Genomic DNA, 13,797 nt, shown 5'->3' with positions numbered 1-13,797 from the left:
TTTGTTGCTTCCACTTGCTGTTTGTTACAGGCCGAGTCACCGACACGGGATGTTTTGTGCAAATTTAGATATTTGGTCTGCTAAGCTTGCATTTTTTTCATCAGGGTAAAGAGAATCTCACTGCAGTTTTTTTAAATCAAGTCTAGTCTTACAAAACACTGAAGGACCCTGGGTGCAGAAATGCAAACTGAATGAATATACACGTTTCCCCAGCCTCGGCCATCTAATAATTCGGTGCAGTTGGCTCACAGTAACCAACCTTTAGCTACACTGACAGAAAACCTCTACTATGATCTTCTGCAAGATGCACTTATGAATATTCATGAAGAATGTAACACATCACAACTGCGTCTCAGCTCAACATGTCCGCAAAAGCATGGGGGCGAAGTGTTGAGGTCACAGTCCACACACCGTCTTCTGACCCCCGCGCTGACTGTGGTGCTAACACACAACACAAACCGGGGGGTGCAGCGGGCGGCATCAGCCGCGGCACAACGAGCAGCCGAGGGCTCCGTGTGACATAAAAGGCGGAAAATAAGCCTATTTGTATGCACAGCTCCACAACTGGAGGCGAATAACAGGCTCCTGCTGAGACAGTAGCAGGTAGAGACACTCACACACAACCTGTTTAGGGCGGGGGAAAATAACGTTACATCCTCAGGCGTGTTTCACTGGCGAGGAAAATTGATCCGCAAAGAGATTTAGGGCGAAAATGGTTTACAAAAGAATGGGCACCATCTGTTACTCCACCCATAAGGACAGGAAAAGTTACAGGAAGTGTTTATGCTTTATATACATCGTATATCTTATAAGAGTATCCAATCACGGGAGTGCACGTTAGATTTTTCTGATGAAAAATAACTGTAAGAATCAAGTCTGCCACTCTTATATGGATATAAAACATTTACAAGTTATACTTCTTTATATACAGATTTGTTTCCATAAAGGCATCAGTATTTTCCAAAATGTACACCAAAGTTTGTCCCGCTCCTTAAGTCTGAAAGAGATTGTCACATTAATATAATTTTTAATTTAATAAGGACTGAAATGTAGAAATGTAATGAACAGAATAGCTGTTGCCTCTGTGTTGCAGGGCACATGTTTACAGGAGCATGTTTTGGTTTCATAGCTGCATTAATGTCAAGTTGATATATACTTTGCAAGCAGCTGTCACAAACATATCAATTCTGTCTCCTGATATCCAAGATAAGCCAAGTTTGGTCAGGCTAAAGGTCAGGTTAGAATCCCCCAGAACTTAATCATGAGACATCCTGTGTGGCAACGTCAGAAATCCAGTGTGTTAAAGACACATGTTAGCATTTTTGAACTGGGCCTCAGAAATGAAAGGTCACAAAGAACCGGGTAACAAAGGTCTCATCTGAATAATGTTACATTGTTGCAAATATCATAATCAAAAATATAACCATTACTGCATACGACTGGAAAACCAAATGCACTTAAGGTCTGTTAACCATAACTTACCCAAAGCCCTCCAGCGAGCTGTCAAACTCCACGAATGCAGGTGTAACAGCTGATCCGTGCAGGCGAATGTCATGGGGGGTTGTCATCGACACCAGGCACTTGACTCGGGTGAGGGGTACGGTGCTGCCCTCAGCGGAGCGCACGAGGCTGCGGCTGATGCGATACTGGCCATTGTCCTCCGCCGGCGTGGTGAAGACGCTGTCGGGGCCGAAGCCCTCCATGGAAGTGGTCATGCTGTCTGTGAGATTAAGAAGGCGTGGTTAGAGTCAAGACATGCAAGATCCACGATTCAGGACTGAAAGGTGGCTCCTGTTTGGTTAGCTATTCAAATCAATAACATTTTATTTATATGGCATCAAATGACAAGAACCGTCGCCTCAGGACGCTTATTAGTCTTACTTTACTTTTTAATTCATGACATTCAAAAGCAGAAAGATGTAATTGTGAAACGTGCAAAATTTTCTAGTTCTGTTTCAGTTCCTTCACTTTGTACAACACATACAGTATCACGCAGCTGTTTGTCTTGCTGAAGACACCTCTATTTAAAGCAGATGACCTGTGATGACATATGTGGACCCTGCCTGTGAATAGACACTCCTGTCATTTTGGTATGAGTCACAAACCGAAGCAAGTCTGTCCACATGGGTGAAGTTTCTCTGTGAGACCAGCATGAGGAATGCCCCGTCTACCTGGAGACTGTCCACGGTATGAGAGGGTTGACTTAACCCAAAGCTTTGTAGGTAGAGCTGTGAAAGGCTGCTGTTGCTTGGCATTTCTCTTTCCTCTTAGAGTCTAAGGATGCAGATTCATGCGAGTCCAAAGGCAAGAAGTATTCAGTCGATGACCCAGCAAACAGCTGAGTAAACACATGGAGTATGTTGATGGGTTAAGCCAAGCGTGAGCCATAACCATGTGAGGCACGAGCCAACTTGCAGCCTGAGCTGCATGCTCACCAGGACGACGATGACATGCAGGACCGGACATTCATGGATAGTTGGTAGATAGCGTGTGAACCAGCCTGTCACCGCTGCTGCTGTGCGGGCTGGCAAAGACCACATGTCTCCCTTTTCCCTCTTTCACTATGCAACAAAAAGGTTGCAGGTGGAGCAGCCCTCCCCTCTGCCAGCTCAGAAACCGTCACAGTTCGTGGGGGTTTTTCATAAGCTCAGAGCCACAACAATCAAAATCCACCTGCCCATGTTCCCAGATTTTGTCTCCAAGCTAATGGCTTCACGGAGCAAACCGCTACCACATCACTGTGCCCACCTATGGACCCTGTCTGGAGCTGGACGCCAGGTTCAAGTTGTCTTTCAGTCCATTTTTTGACTCTATAGCTATGAAGTTTCTTTTACATAATACTGGGTTGTTTCGAACGGCCTCTTTGCTGCCTTCAGTAAAGAGAGGGTGACCTTCATGCTTCGTCCGTGCATGCTTCTGGCACACGCTTTTCAGCTTCTCACTTTTTGCCCTCATCCTTTTCCATCTGAGGAAGAGATGAACCTTCATCTGTGTGTGATGTGAATCTACACTGACCACACTCAGAATGTGTGTTTATGTGGCCAAGCTGTTTAACTGCTGTAATAATCCAGCCAGAGATAAAACTCTGCCTAAGCAGAGGCTCTCCAACTGGATTATGGAGGCTATCTTCCCAGCATCTCACAGAACCAAAGGTCTCTCTTTGCCTCAGGGTGTGAGCGCATCAGGGGATTGGAAACCTCATGTGCCCCATTTAAAGGGGTCCCTGTGAGTGATATCTGTGCTGCAGCTAGTTGGCCATCACCACACACTTTTGTTCTGGTTCAGTGACAACTCTGGGGGCATTTATACATCCCTTCCATACTGTATGTGTGCTACCAAGTGAATCAACTGAAAGCGAACAGCTTCTGTTCCCTGAAGCAGAGGAACGAGGTACAAGACAGTCTCCCCACTGAGAAGCTGGGCTCAGTCAGGAGTGTTTATCAAACTGAGGGACGTATATGTGCAGGAGGGGCCTCAAATATGTCATTACAGGTCATGTGGCTTAAAGCTGTGGTTCAAAGGTGTCTTCAGCTGGCACACGCAGGGACGTCATATTCCACACTGTACGTACTGCATGTTGTTCCTCTTCTTCAGGGAACCAGACTACAGTCATAACGTTTTGTTCTAAAGTCAGAAACCTTATTGACCTGTTAAACTGTAAAGAATGAGGCCAAGAATTAACATGACCTTCCCTACATATAAGGTCTTAATGGAAAGATAATACAACACTTCAAGATAGTTAAGTTTAAATTTGGCTATTACAAGTATCAAAATCAAACTTTAAAAAAAATCCTTAAACCTTAAAAATAGCCTGATTTTAAAACCCCGGAGCAGAAAAATATATGTTTTTTCCTCACTATAGAGGCAAATGTGTAGTCGGAAACCCAAAAGAAATACAAATGAACTTTTTACTCTTAGTTTAAAGCAGCTTGTTTCATCTCCCCATCTAACAGTGGTTTCTCTACTGTCCTAAAAATGTCTTGACAGAATTCCAGCACTTCAAATTTTGCATTTGTTTATTCAAAATAACATTTATTTTCCAATTAGATTAGATTCAGAGAGAGTGGTAAAAACCCCTCACAGCTTGGTCCGCCCATGAAAACTCCCACAGCACTGAAAACACCGACTGCGAGTAGGCCACATTAAATCAAAGCTGGATTTTCATCGCCCCAGAAGGGCGATAATAACGTCCCGCGCTAAGGTAACATATTTCACCTTCTATTGAGAACATGGGTCGTCTCATTTCTAAAGAGTCAGCAGATGTGACAAAGACGAATTGGATGAAAGCAAGAATTACAACAGCCATCAATGGCAGCTAATAAACCAGACTCTTCTCACAGAGAAAGATGGCAATATGTGCTCTCCCAGTGGCTGTCTGTAAAGAGCAGTAATTACTGGGGCCTTGATATCCATTCTCAGCTGGGAGGAGACACAATAAGCAATTAAGACATGCTGAGAAGCCCAGAAAATTACAAACATTAGCAGCTGTTGATGGAAAACAAGCCATTTGCATTACATTCACAGAGGCGAGCCGATCTTTGTTTAAACATGGAGTTTACACGTCGCTTTAATCAGTGGACAAGAAGACCGCTCTAACAACTTCCTGCTTCCAAAAAGCAGTGGATAAAAGGTGGCCTCATATCCACCTTCCAAAAAGGTGGATATGAGCGTGCTCATCTGTGTCGCCATGTTAGCCATTTGATACTCAGGCTTCACGCCGCTTCTCAGCCTGTGACAGCTGGGATCAACTCCAGCGCTCACAAGATCCCAAACTGGATAAGCGGCTAACAACACGGATGCAAGGAAGGACACCTGATTAGGTTTGCCTTCTATCTTTGATCCGGCACGGAAATGAGGAGCTCTGGATAAATTGTAAAGTTCATACGTAATTAATTCCGATTGTTCCTCCGACCACTCTGAAAGCACACGGACCATCTGAGCATTTTAATCTGGCGTTAAGGAACTAAGCAAAGCTCATACTCTAACATCAGATGTTATTCTTTGGGGAATTCATCATAGAGCAAAGAAAAGATGATTCTCCTTTTTTTTTTAAAGCTTTTGTTAAAAAATAAAAAAATAAAAATGACACTTTCTCCCAGGAGAAGCCTGCATCACAACGGCAGATGGGAATCGCTCCCAGGTGGCACATCCTTCATAGCTGCACTTGGAAGGCTGCTGTGAAAAGAGCTCTTCAATTCTCAGCTATTACAAAGTGAGAATTTTACCTGTGTCGGTATAAGAAACTATATTTGTTCGACTAATACCAAAGAACGTTGTGTGATAGGTGATAAAACAGAAACACAGAGGTTTCTAAAGTGGTTACCTTTTAGTCGGCACTTTAATAATACGTTTGAGGCCTGTAACCCAACTATAACAAATACTTATGCAGGCAGTTTAATACTTTATCCTGGGATAGATTCTATCTGTGTGGATGCAGTGTGTGTAGTTGGTATGATCCAGTCTATGCACTTGGTAAGTGTAACCGACTGACAGCTGATAAGAACACCAAAACCCGACTTGTGTTTTATTTAATATCTCTGACAAAAAACACTTGTAGGAATATTTCACCGGAGATCTGTGGAACAGTGAGTACAATGATCGAATGTTACAATCTTACTTCTCATCTCGGCGTCGTAGCTGAGAGAGCTCGGTTTGTGGACCCGGTAGTTCTTCAACAGCTTCTTGTCCCAGGCGCCACAGTTCAGCGGGTTCCCGAGCCGTAAGAACTCCCTGAAGGGGAAGATAAGCAGGAAGTCAGGAATAAAGAAAGAACAAAGAAAAAACAATTAGGCCAGTATCACTGCTGAACTTCCTTTATTTCAGTTTAATTAACCTTATTTAAGTAGCGCTCCTGTTTTAAAATAACCTCAGCCTTTGTTTCCCCCCCACTGTTACTGAAAATCCAAAAGTCCTTTCAGTGGCTTTGAGAAGAGCGCCTTTGTTTAGGCAAGGAACTAAACTAAAGCTTGCCTTCACACTTCAATCATCCTATTAACAACATGTGGAAGGAGGAAGTGAGCATGCATTTGGCTCGGCATCAACACGGAGGTGTTTTTCAAAAGTGATTACTTCTATACCCAAATGCACATTTTGCAGATACGCTCCCTAATATGCACATAGATGGTCCTCAGCCATAAGTGAAACCTTCCCAGAAATGAAAGGTACAAACTGGTGTCCAAACTTTTGCCATTAAGGATGCAGAAATCTTTTAAATATAGTACCTGGGCCGTGCTCGTGTAAAGCATGAGCCTCGAGGCCTATTGTACTCTTTTAGGCGCATTCCTGTTTTTCAGTGACACTATTACATAACCAATTAAAAACAACTGCTGGGTTTAGTCGTTGCACTCCCACAGGGTCCCCCTGCCATACTATGTCCTTTATGTTCTCATTAAGCAGTGAAGCACATCCTAATTGGATGCAGTTTGTTAAGTCAGCAGTTACTTCCGCTCCTCAAAAAGCTGAGGTTTACAGCATTTTCTGTCTGTTTCAAAGTCAGTGACATGGTTGACCGGCATGTAAGTGACACGAATGCAAAGTGTTGCTGTGATTGTTTGCGTCTGCTGTCAGAGCGCTCGATGTGCGACACCAGCGGCTGGAAGCAGACGATATCAGAGCGGCACCGAGGAGGCAAAAGACTCTGGAGCTTTGCTGCTGGCTGATGTTGACAGAGCAGAAACAAAATAAAAATGGGAAGTAGGGCTGGGCCATATTATACCGTTCACGGTAATACCGGTATAATGTTAGGCAACGATAGGAAAATGAAATATCGCGATAGAATATGAGTAAAACGCGCATGCGCAGTGCCTTTGTTTTCATACGCACATGGCCGATTGTTGAGTGAAACAGATGAACCAGAATTGGTTTGTAAAAATGGTGCAACTTCCGTGATGTGGAACTGGTTTGGTGTTTGTCTGTCAGATACACGACAAAGCACATTTTTTTGCAGAACATGCAAGCGGCCGTCGTTATTGTCGTATTTGTCCGACTAAGATGCCCTTAAATCTGGGAGTAATCTGGGTCCTAAACTCCGTAAACTTCAGGTCAAACGAACACTGCAGCATCACTAAGAGTTAAAAACTGTCTAAATTCTTTCATCTTTAATAAAACGATCAGCATTGCTGCTTTACCAGGTGTAACTATGAAGTTTAACTTCCAGGCATCCATGAAAACAAAAGTTATTACATTTAACGGAGTTAGAAGTTAGCAGGAAGCTAGCGGAAGTTAGCTCGCTAGTTTCGCTAGTTACCTAAGCATGATATAGCATGTTCTGACTGAGAGATTTCTGAAAAAATTCAAACGTACAGCTCTGCTATCACTTCCAACATAAATGAAGACAGAAAACTAAACAGCAGTGACGTTTGTAGGGTTACTGAAGTTGGGCTAGCTGGTATATAATGATGTGCTACGTGATCGCTAGCGACACAGCTATGTTAGCATAGCATAAACAGTGAAGCTGGAGGACGAACACTAACACTTTTCCACTTATAAAAGTTAACGTTAAGGTTCCTCATGGTTAGAGACAAATGCAATCGCATGGCAGGATGCTGTAAAAGGACCAATCTTCAGTCAGGAGAACAACTGAGATAATCCGTCCACAATACGAGGTTAGTCATTAGTATACTGCAACAACATGGGAATAGAGCAGCTGCCAGAGAATTCAACATTAATGAATCAATGGTACAGAAGTGGAGGAAGCAAGAAGAATGAGTTTAATAAAGTTTGATTTATCTGACTGCTTTGTTTCGCTTAATGTGCCTTATAATCCCGTGCACCTTATGGTCCGAAAAATACGTACTGCACACTGCAGTTTAATGTTGCAAAGCACCTCTTTTTAACTTCAGTGGATATTATACATGGTTATGCTCAGGATATGTCAGCACATTTCTACTGGAAATGCCTTTTGGTTAAACTTTCAGCAAGGAATTTGCATTTGCACTGTTACATTTTTATAAAGCTTTAATGTACATAAAAACCAGCTTCTTGTTTAAGTGAAAATAAATGGAAGGTTGTCTTTTTGCGCTAGTAATGTTGTGGAGTTGTATTTTGTCTCGCATCAATTATATCGTCAGTTATATCGTTATCGCAAATTTTCAAATATATATCGTGATAAATATTTTTGGCCATATCGCCCTGCTCTAATGGGAAGAAGAAAAAAATAAGAGGAGTGGAAATATGAAGGGTAGGCCTGACAGGGAGGGGGGGGGGGAATGAAGGGAAGGATGGGGAACAGGCTGACAGACAGCGATACGTGTACCCCCAGCATAAATCCAGCTGGAGAGAATGTGAGCCAGGCAGGCTGCATTAACATATGAAAACAACCAACCATGTGCATGTCAAATAACTTTCAGTCTTGTCCCTCAACCCCAATCTCCCATCTCACGTAACAAGTCAAGCGGGAAATGAGAATCACTCCGTTTTGCCTGCATATAAAATCAGTCTTCATTCAGTGAAACCTGACAATGCAAATGCACATTAGCATGATAAAAAAACAAAACTGCTTTCCAAGAACAAAATGATTTTGTTCATAAAATATTATTTGCTCCAAGCTCAGGTCTGTGCAGAAAAGTCCAGACAAACACTTTAATGTTTAAAAAACCCTGAATGTGAGGTATTACATCTCTTCATTGTTCTCAGGTTTTTGTGGGTCTGTCCTTTGGTTTCTTATTTACTGGTTAAATGGAGTAAAAAAAAAAAAATCGAACTTAAAAATAATGTTAGACACGTGTCACAAACATGACTAAAACCAATTTAAAAAACCAGCTACAACCAAGAAACAGCTGAACGTCAACTTTCCCTGAACAGCCGACCTTCTCTCTGAGACTTTAAACTGCACACGCTGGGATGTTAATGAATGAATGAATAATTAAATAATTATTAATTAAGGCTTTCTTTTGTTTTCATGTGGAAATAATAACCTGGACCGATATTTGGTTATGAATGAGATTTAGATCCCTCCTCCGTCTAACAGTTATGGACAGTGATGGACCTCCATAAAGCAAAGTAACGCACTGTCTTTTCTTTTTTGTCTCTAATACTTTATATATCTTACTTCACCACAGATAAATCTGTTTTCATGTGATGCATTTGTTCACTATTTAAACCTGGTTGCTGATTCTGTTCCATCAGCAGTAAAGTACCTCATGAAACAGTGTGCATCAGAGGTTTATTGTGCTTAGAATTAAGAGTCTGAGAGAAAGCCTCATAAAGATTTGGGTTTGATGTAATGTTGGTTAAGGGGGTCTGAGGTTGGGTTTAAGGTTGTAGTATAAATAGTAATTAGTTAGACTAATAATTCATATTTTATTAATATAGAAGATGTTGATTGGCTCCAGCTGGGACTGCATTCTTTGATCTGGAAAAAGAAAGGCTGTGTCAGAGTAAACGGACTGTGCAGGTGTCAGCTGGCGATAGCACCGCTGATGTTAGCCAGACTCACCTAATCTGACCTTGTGTGTTTCTGTGATGTTAGTCAAGGATTTCATCTGAAACTTCATTTAGATTTTCAAAAAAAAAAAAAGAATAATAGTTAAAATATTTGTTTGAGTTGTCTTGCTTTTATGCTTTTATTTTAATCTCTTTATTATCATCTGAAACAGTCATTGTTGGGGCAGCATTTCAGTGTTGAAGCTTCTCAGTTTAGGTTTGTTGGTGCCTACATCATGTTATCAACATGGCCAGCTTCAGTACCTGAGTGCTATCGGCTGCAGGGCCTGCGAGGCCAGCCTCTCGAACATCCTCTGCAGCGGCGGGTGCAGAGGGTGGTCTTCATCGCTGAGGGCCTGGCTGCAGCGCTGCAACAGTCGCTGATGGTGGCAGGCTTCACACAACACCTGCTGGTTCCTCTCGCTGTTCACCAGGAGCTGCAGGATGTTGGCGACTGCCAGCTGCAGGTCAAGGGCATGCTGGGAGGAGCAGAAAGTTGGAGAGCTAGACGTTAAAACCAAGACTAAGACTTAAGCTTAGTTTAAATCGCCCTGTAAAGAGGCAAAAATAAGCAAAATCAGGAAATTGTGAGAGGGTGCTTTGGGCAATTCACTGATTAGTAAGTTAATTACCTGCATGTAATCATTCAATACGACTGACTTTCCCCTAAAACACACATATGTAGCTGACTCACACTGTCTGGCTGCCGTCTGACGTGAAAAACCCAACTGAAAAAAGGCACTTCCTGCCTGCCATCGAATCCCTTCACCCACTTTGACAGGAAGCACATTGCCTTTCATTTCCTCACCTCTGGCTGGCTGTCAGAGGAGACGGAGGGCAGCAGGTCCACCATGGCCAGCACGGCCCCTGGGTGAATGACCACCATGTCTGTTGAGGACGATGAGGAAATGGGGTGGGAGGAGTTCGTTAAGTGGAGCTTCAGGTCAGTCAGGGCTTTCGCTGGTGCAGGGGGCCCCGACGTGCCGTAGTAACCGTGTCTGGGAGCACAAAGGAAGAGAGAGGGAAGTCAAAATTGGCTTTTTCAAAGCAAGCTGCATGAAAATATTCACATAACATTTCACACAGAAACAAAAGGTAAAAATACTGTGAAAACTTTGCTCCTGTAAATATAAACTTTTCTTTTCATAAAGGATCAGAATGTTGAGTTTTTGGCCACGGAGAAGCCTGATTGTCCCCGTTAATGGAAGTTTGTTTACTCTCTAAACCACTCGAGTCGCAACTGTTTACAACTCCTGCTCTGCTGTAAAATATGTAAGTAGCTCACAAAAACACAAAATCTTATTCATAATCAAAGTCGCAGGATCTTCCAGGGCTCAGGGGGAAACCTTGCTCTCCTCCCAACACTGATCAGTGTAAGCATTGTATTTAACACCGACTGTAACTTTAGTCAACACCAGTCGAGTTGTTTGCACACTTCAGAGATCGAGGTGTCAGATGGCTACAGTTCCATCCAAAGCAACAAGCCCCCTACCCTCCACCCCCCACTGTGCAGGCAGCAGAGAGTAGGAGATGTGCAGGGGCCTGCACTCGGGCAATTAGGCAAAATAGGTGTGTTACTGCGATGCAAATCCCTCCCCAGGAGAAATGCAGAGCTGGAAAGGTTACAGTCAGCATAAAACGCTGGGGGGCAAGAAAATGAACCAGACTGTTGATGTTCACAGCAGCTGGTGGATTCTTTAAACTGTTTTTGGATTCTTCAGAATCGAATCACTCGTTTAATTGATTATCCGCTGCCGGATAAAACATAAAAATCTCCTTATGTTTGCCTCCTAGTAGTTTCTAACTCGGCTTTGAGTTGCTGATTTATTTCATTATTTGTTCTGATTTCTTTTTGTTTAATCTGTGAAGTTCTCAACTATACATTAGAAAATCATTAAAAGCAGAGTTCGCCTGATTCAGTGATAAATGCAGTGTAATGGAAGCAACATGCTTTGGTAAACGCCAGCTGTGCTGAAGGTGGTTAGAGCTCACACAAGCTACAGAGGAGGAAACCAAGACTAAGCCGGTCAGGTTTTCAGGGATTACAAACCTTTATGAGTGCAGGTCATACCTTAAAGACCTGTTAATATAATATTATCCCAACAGAGTACTTCATTCTCACTCTGCACAATTATTTGTGGTTTCTAAAAGTGGGACGTGAGGCAGAGCTTTCAGTTATCACCCCGTCCTCCGTAACCACCCAGACGGGCACCCTCTCTACTTTAAGATTAGGCTAAGGAATCACCCACTTTTCATTTTAAATCAATTTTAATTTTCTTCCATTTCATTTATATGATCGCAACAACAGTTCGCTTAAGACCCCTCATATTGTAAGTTAAAGACCGTAGACTAATACAGAAACGACCCCCTTTGAGCGACACTTGACGACAGCGGGATGGAAAAGGAAGAAGGAAGAAGGAAGGAAGGAAGAAGCCTCCGGCAGAAGCAGGCTCGGGGGGGGCGGCCATCCACCGGCTGGAGACGAGGCCTTTATGTAGCATTAACCTCGTCTACTCCTCGTCCTTTTCTCACTCTTTTTTCCTTTCTCTTTTCTCTTTCCCTTCAGCAGATGATATAGGGGATTATTGGAGCTTTTAACTAATAAGGTAAGGTCTTAAACTTGGAGAATAAAGCACCTCGATGTTACTGGTGAGGTGTATTGGTGCTATATTTAAACAAATGAACAGAAAAACTGAATCGGTGCAAACATTATGAATCTGATTTATTCTCACAATGCCTGATTACTGTGGCCCAGGCACCCCCCGTGTTTCCTGTCAGGTGTTTTGTGTAAATGGAGACTTAAAGCTTAAAGTGTAAAATTTTGCTTTATTTTCACGCTGCTGTTTCAGATTTAGCTGGCTCAGCGTGGACACGGTCTAAAAACATGAGGTATCCTAGCGTGCAACTGAAAGAGTTCCTTTTTCAGACTAAAGAACATTAAAAAAAAACAAGAACAGCTTTTTCATGTCACTGTCATAAACATGATGATCACGGCGCTGCTTGCTGCAATTTGCACATCACAATCACCGCCATGTTCTTCAAGGCAAAACTCGCTGTTTGAGCTGAGCAGCAAAATGACACCAGACAAGCTTTTGTTTTTATGGAACAATGAAAAAAATTAAGTATTTAGCAACTTTCTTCATATTATTCAGGCTGCCAAATAAACCTGAGTAAACTAAGGCTTCCGATCATAAACAGACTTGTTGAAACTGAAGTAAAAACACAGGAAGCAACTGCGACGCTATTAAATCCACAAAGAAGATCTTATAATGAAGTGCATTAGCAAGGACGAGTGCCCCATCATCTCTAATTGTCAAATTAGTCCTCCTCATGAATATGCAGTGTTGGAGCCGATCCAGACAGGCGGAGGGGGAGAAGTCTGCAGGGGAGAGACCCTCGGCCTCACCTTGACAGCAGACAGCAGAGCACATTTAAAATGTCCCGACCAGTTTTCCCTTTGTAAATGAAATTCAAATAGGAGCAGAGATTGGGTTTTTAGAGAGAGAGGGGCAATTTCAGCAGATAGAAGAGAGGACAGAGGAGCACAGGAGGAATGTGATGAGAAGAAAAACGCACAGTAATTTAGACTGAATCTGTCTGACAGTGTGGAGAAACGTCTCAGCGGGGGTCGCAACAAAACATGAATTCATTTAAAGCAGTTCGTGTATGCAGCTAAGAGCTTGAACTACTGTTTTAGTCATTCTACTACTTTAAATCACCTCCAGTATTAATTAGTTTTTTAAAAAGGTCAAGGCCAACACCCTGTTTCAAAGAAATGAAGCCAGTAACATCTAATCAGGATCTTCTTTTGTCCGTGCTTCATTTTCAGGCTTTCAAATCAGCATTTACGTGTGAACGAAGAGTCAAAACACACAGAGAAAACTGCATTTACCAAAAAATACATTTTTCTTGCACGACATCACTTACTGCTAAACAGATGACTGTGACTCACTGACTTGTCATTTTCTGTAGATGCTGAAATATCTGCTGCACTCTTTTGGCAGCGAAAATCATAAAGTTTGAATCTGATAAAACAGTTTGAGTATGATGCTGTGGATGATCTCTAAGCCTCTGGACACCACAGGTAATATAGTTGTGTCTTTAAAACTACTCATGAATAGTGCTTCATTTTAAAGGCCATATAATATGCTGTTCTTCTTCTCGTCTACCAGAGTAAACCTCTAATGAGTCACGGTTAAAATTATCCTTATTTACTGAGCTCAACAAATTTATTAGACCAGCTGTCATAAACAGAAGAAAACAAGTATTTTAGGAATCTGTCAAAAACATGTTTCACACTGTCCTCTGAAAAAAGAGAAATTAAGTGTAAATAACTATAATTTGGCATCTTAATAACAAAAAATAGTTTCGCTT

The 13,797-nt window shown here is 42.3% G+C and overlaps 1 protein-coding gene across 6 annotated transcripts in view; it reads right to left on the bottom strand.

Annotated features, from left to right (window-relative positions):
• wdfy3 (WD repeat and FYVE domain containing 3) overlaps positions 1-13,797 on the bottom strand; it is a 126,172-nt gene that overhangs the window by 53,176 nt on the left and 59,199 nt on the right. For all 6 annotated transcript variants that reach the window (XM_082556057.1, XM_082556053.1, XM_082556055.1 and 3 more), the window contains 4 exons: positions 10,232-10,421; positions 9,688-9,902; positions 5,618-5,730; positions 1,483-1,720 (listed from right to left, as the gene is read on the bottom strand). In XM_082556057.1, coding sequence (XP_082412183.1) covers positions 1,483-1,720; positions 5,618-5,730; positions 9,688-9,902; positions 10,232-10,421 — 756 coding nt within the window. The remainder of the gene's footprint in view (positions 1-1,482; positions 1,721-5,617; positions 5,731-9,687; positions 9,903-10,231; positions 10,422-13,797) is intronic.

The sequence above is a fragment of the Aulonocara stuartgranti genome (genome assembly GCF_965226115.1).
Source record: "Aulonocara stuartgranti genome assembly, chromosome: 12".
NCBI classification, from domain to species: Eukaryota; Metazoa; Chordata; class Actinopteri; order Cichliformes; family Cichlidae; genus Aulonocara; species Aulonocara stuartgranti.
The sequence above is the reverse complement of the archived record's forward strand: the minus strand, read 5'-3'. Positions and strand labels throughout refer to the sequence as shown.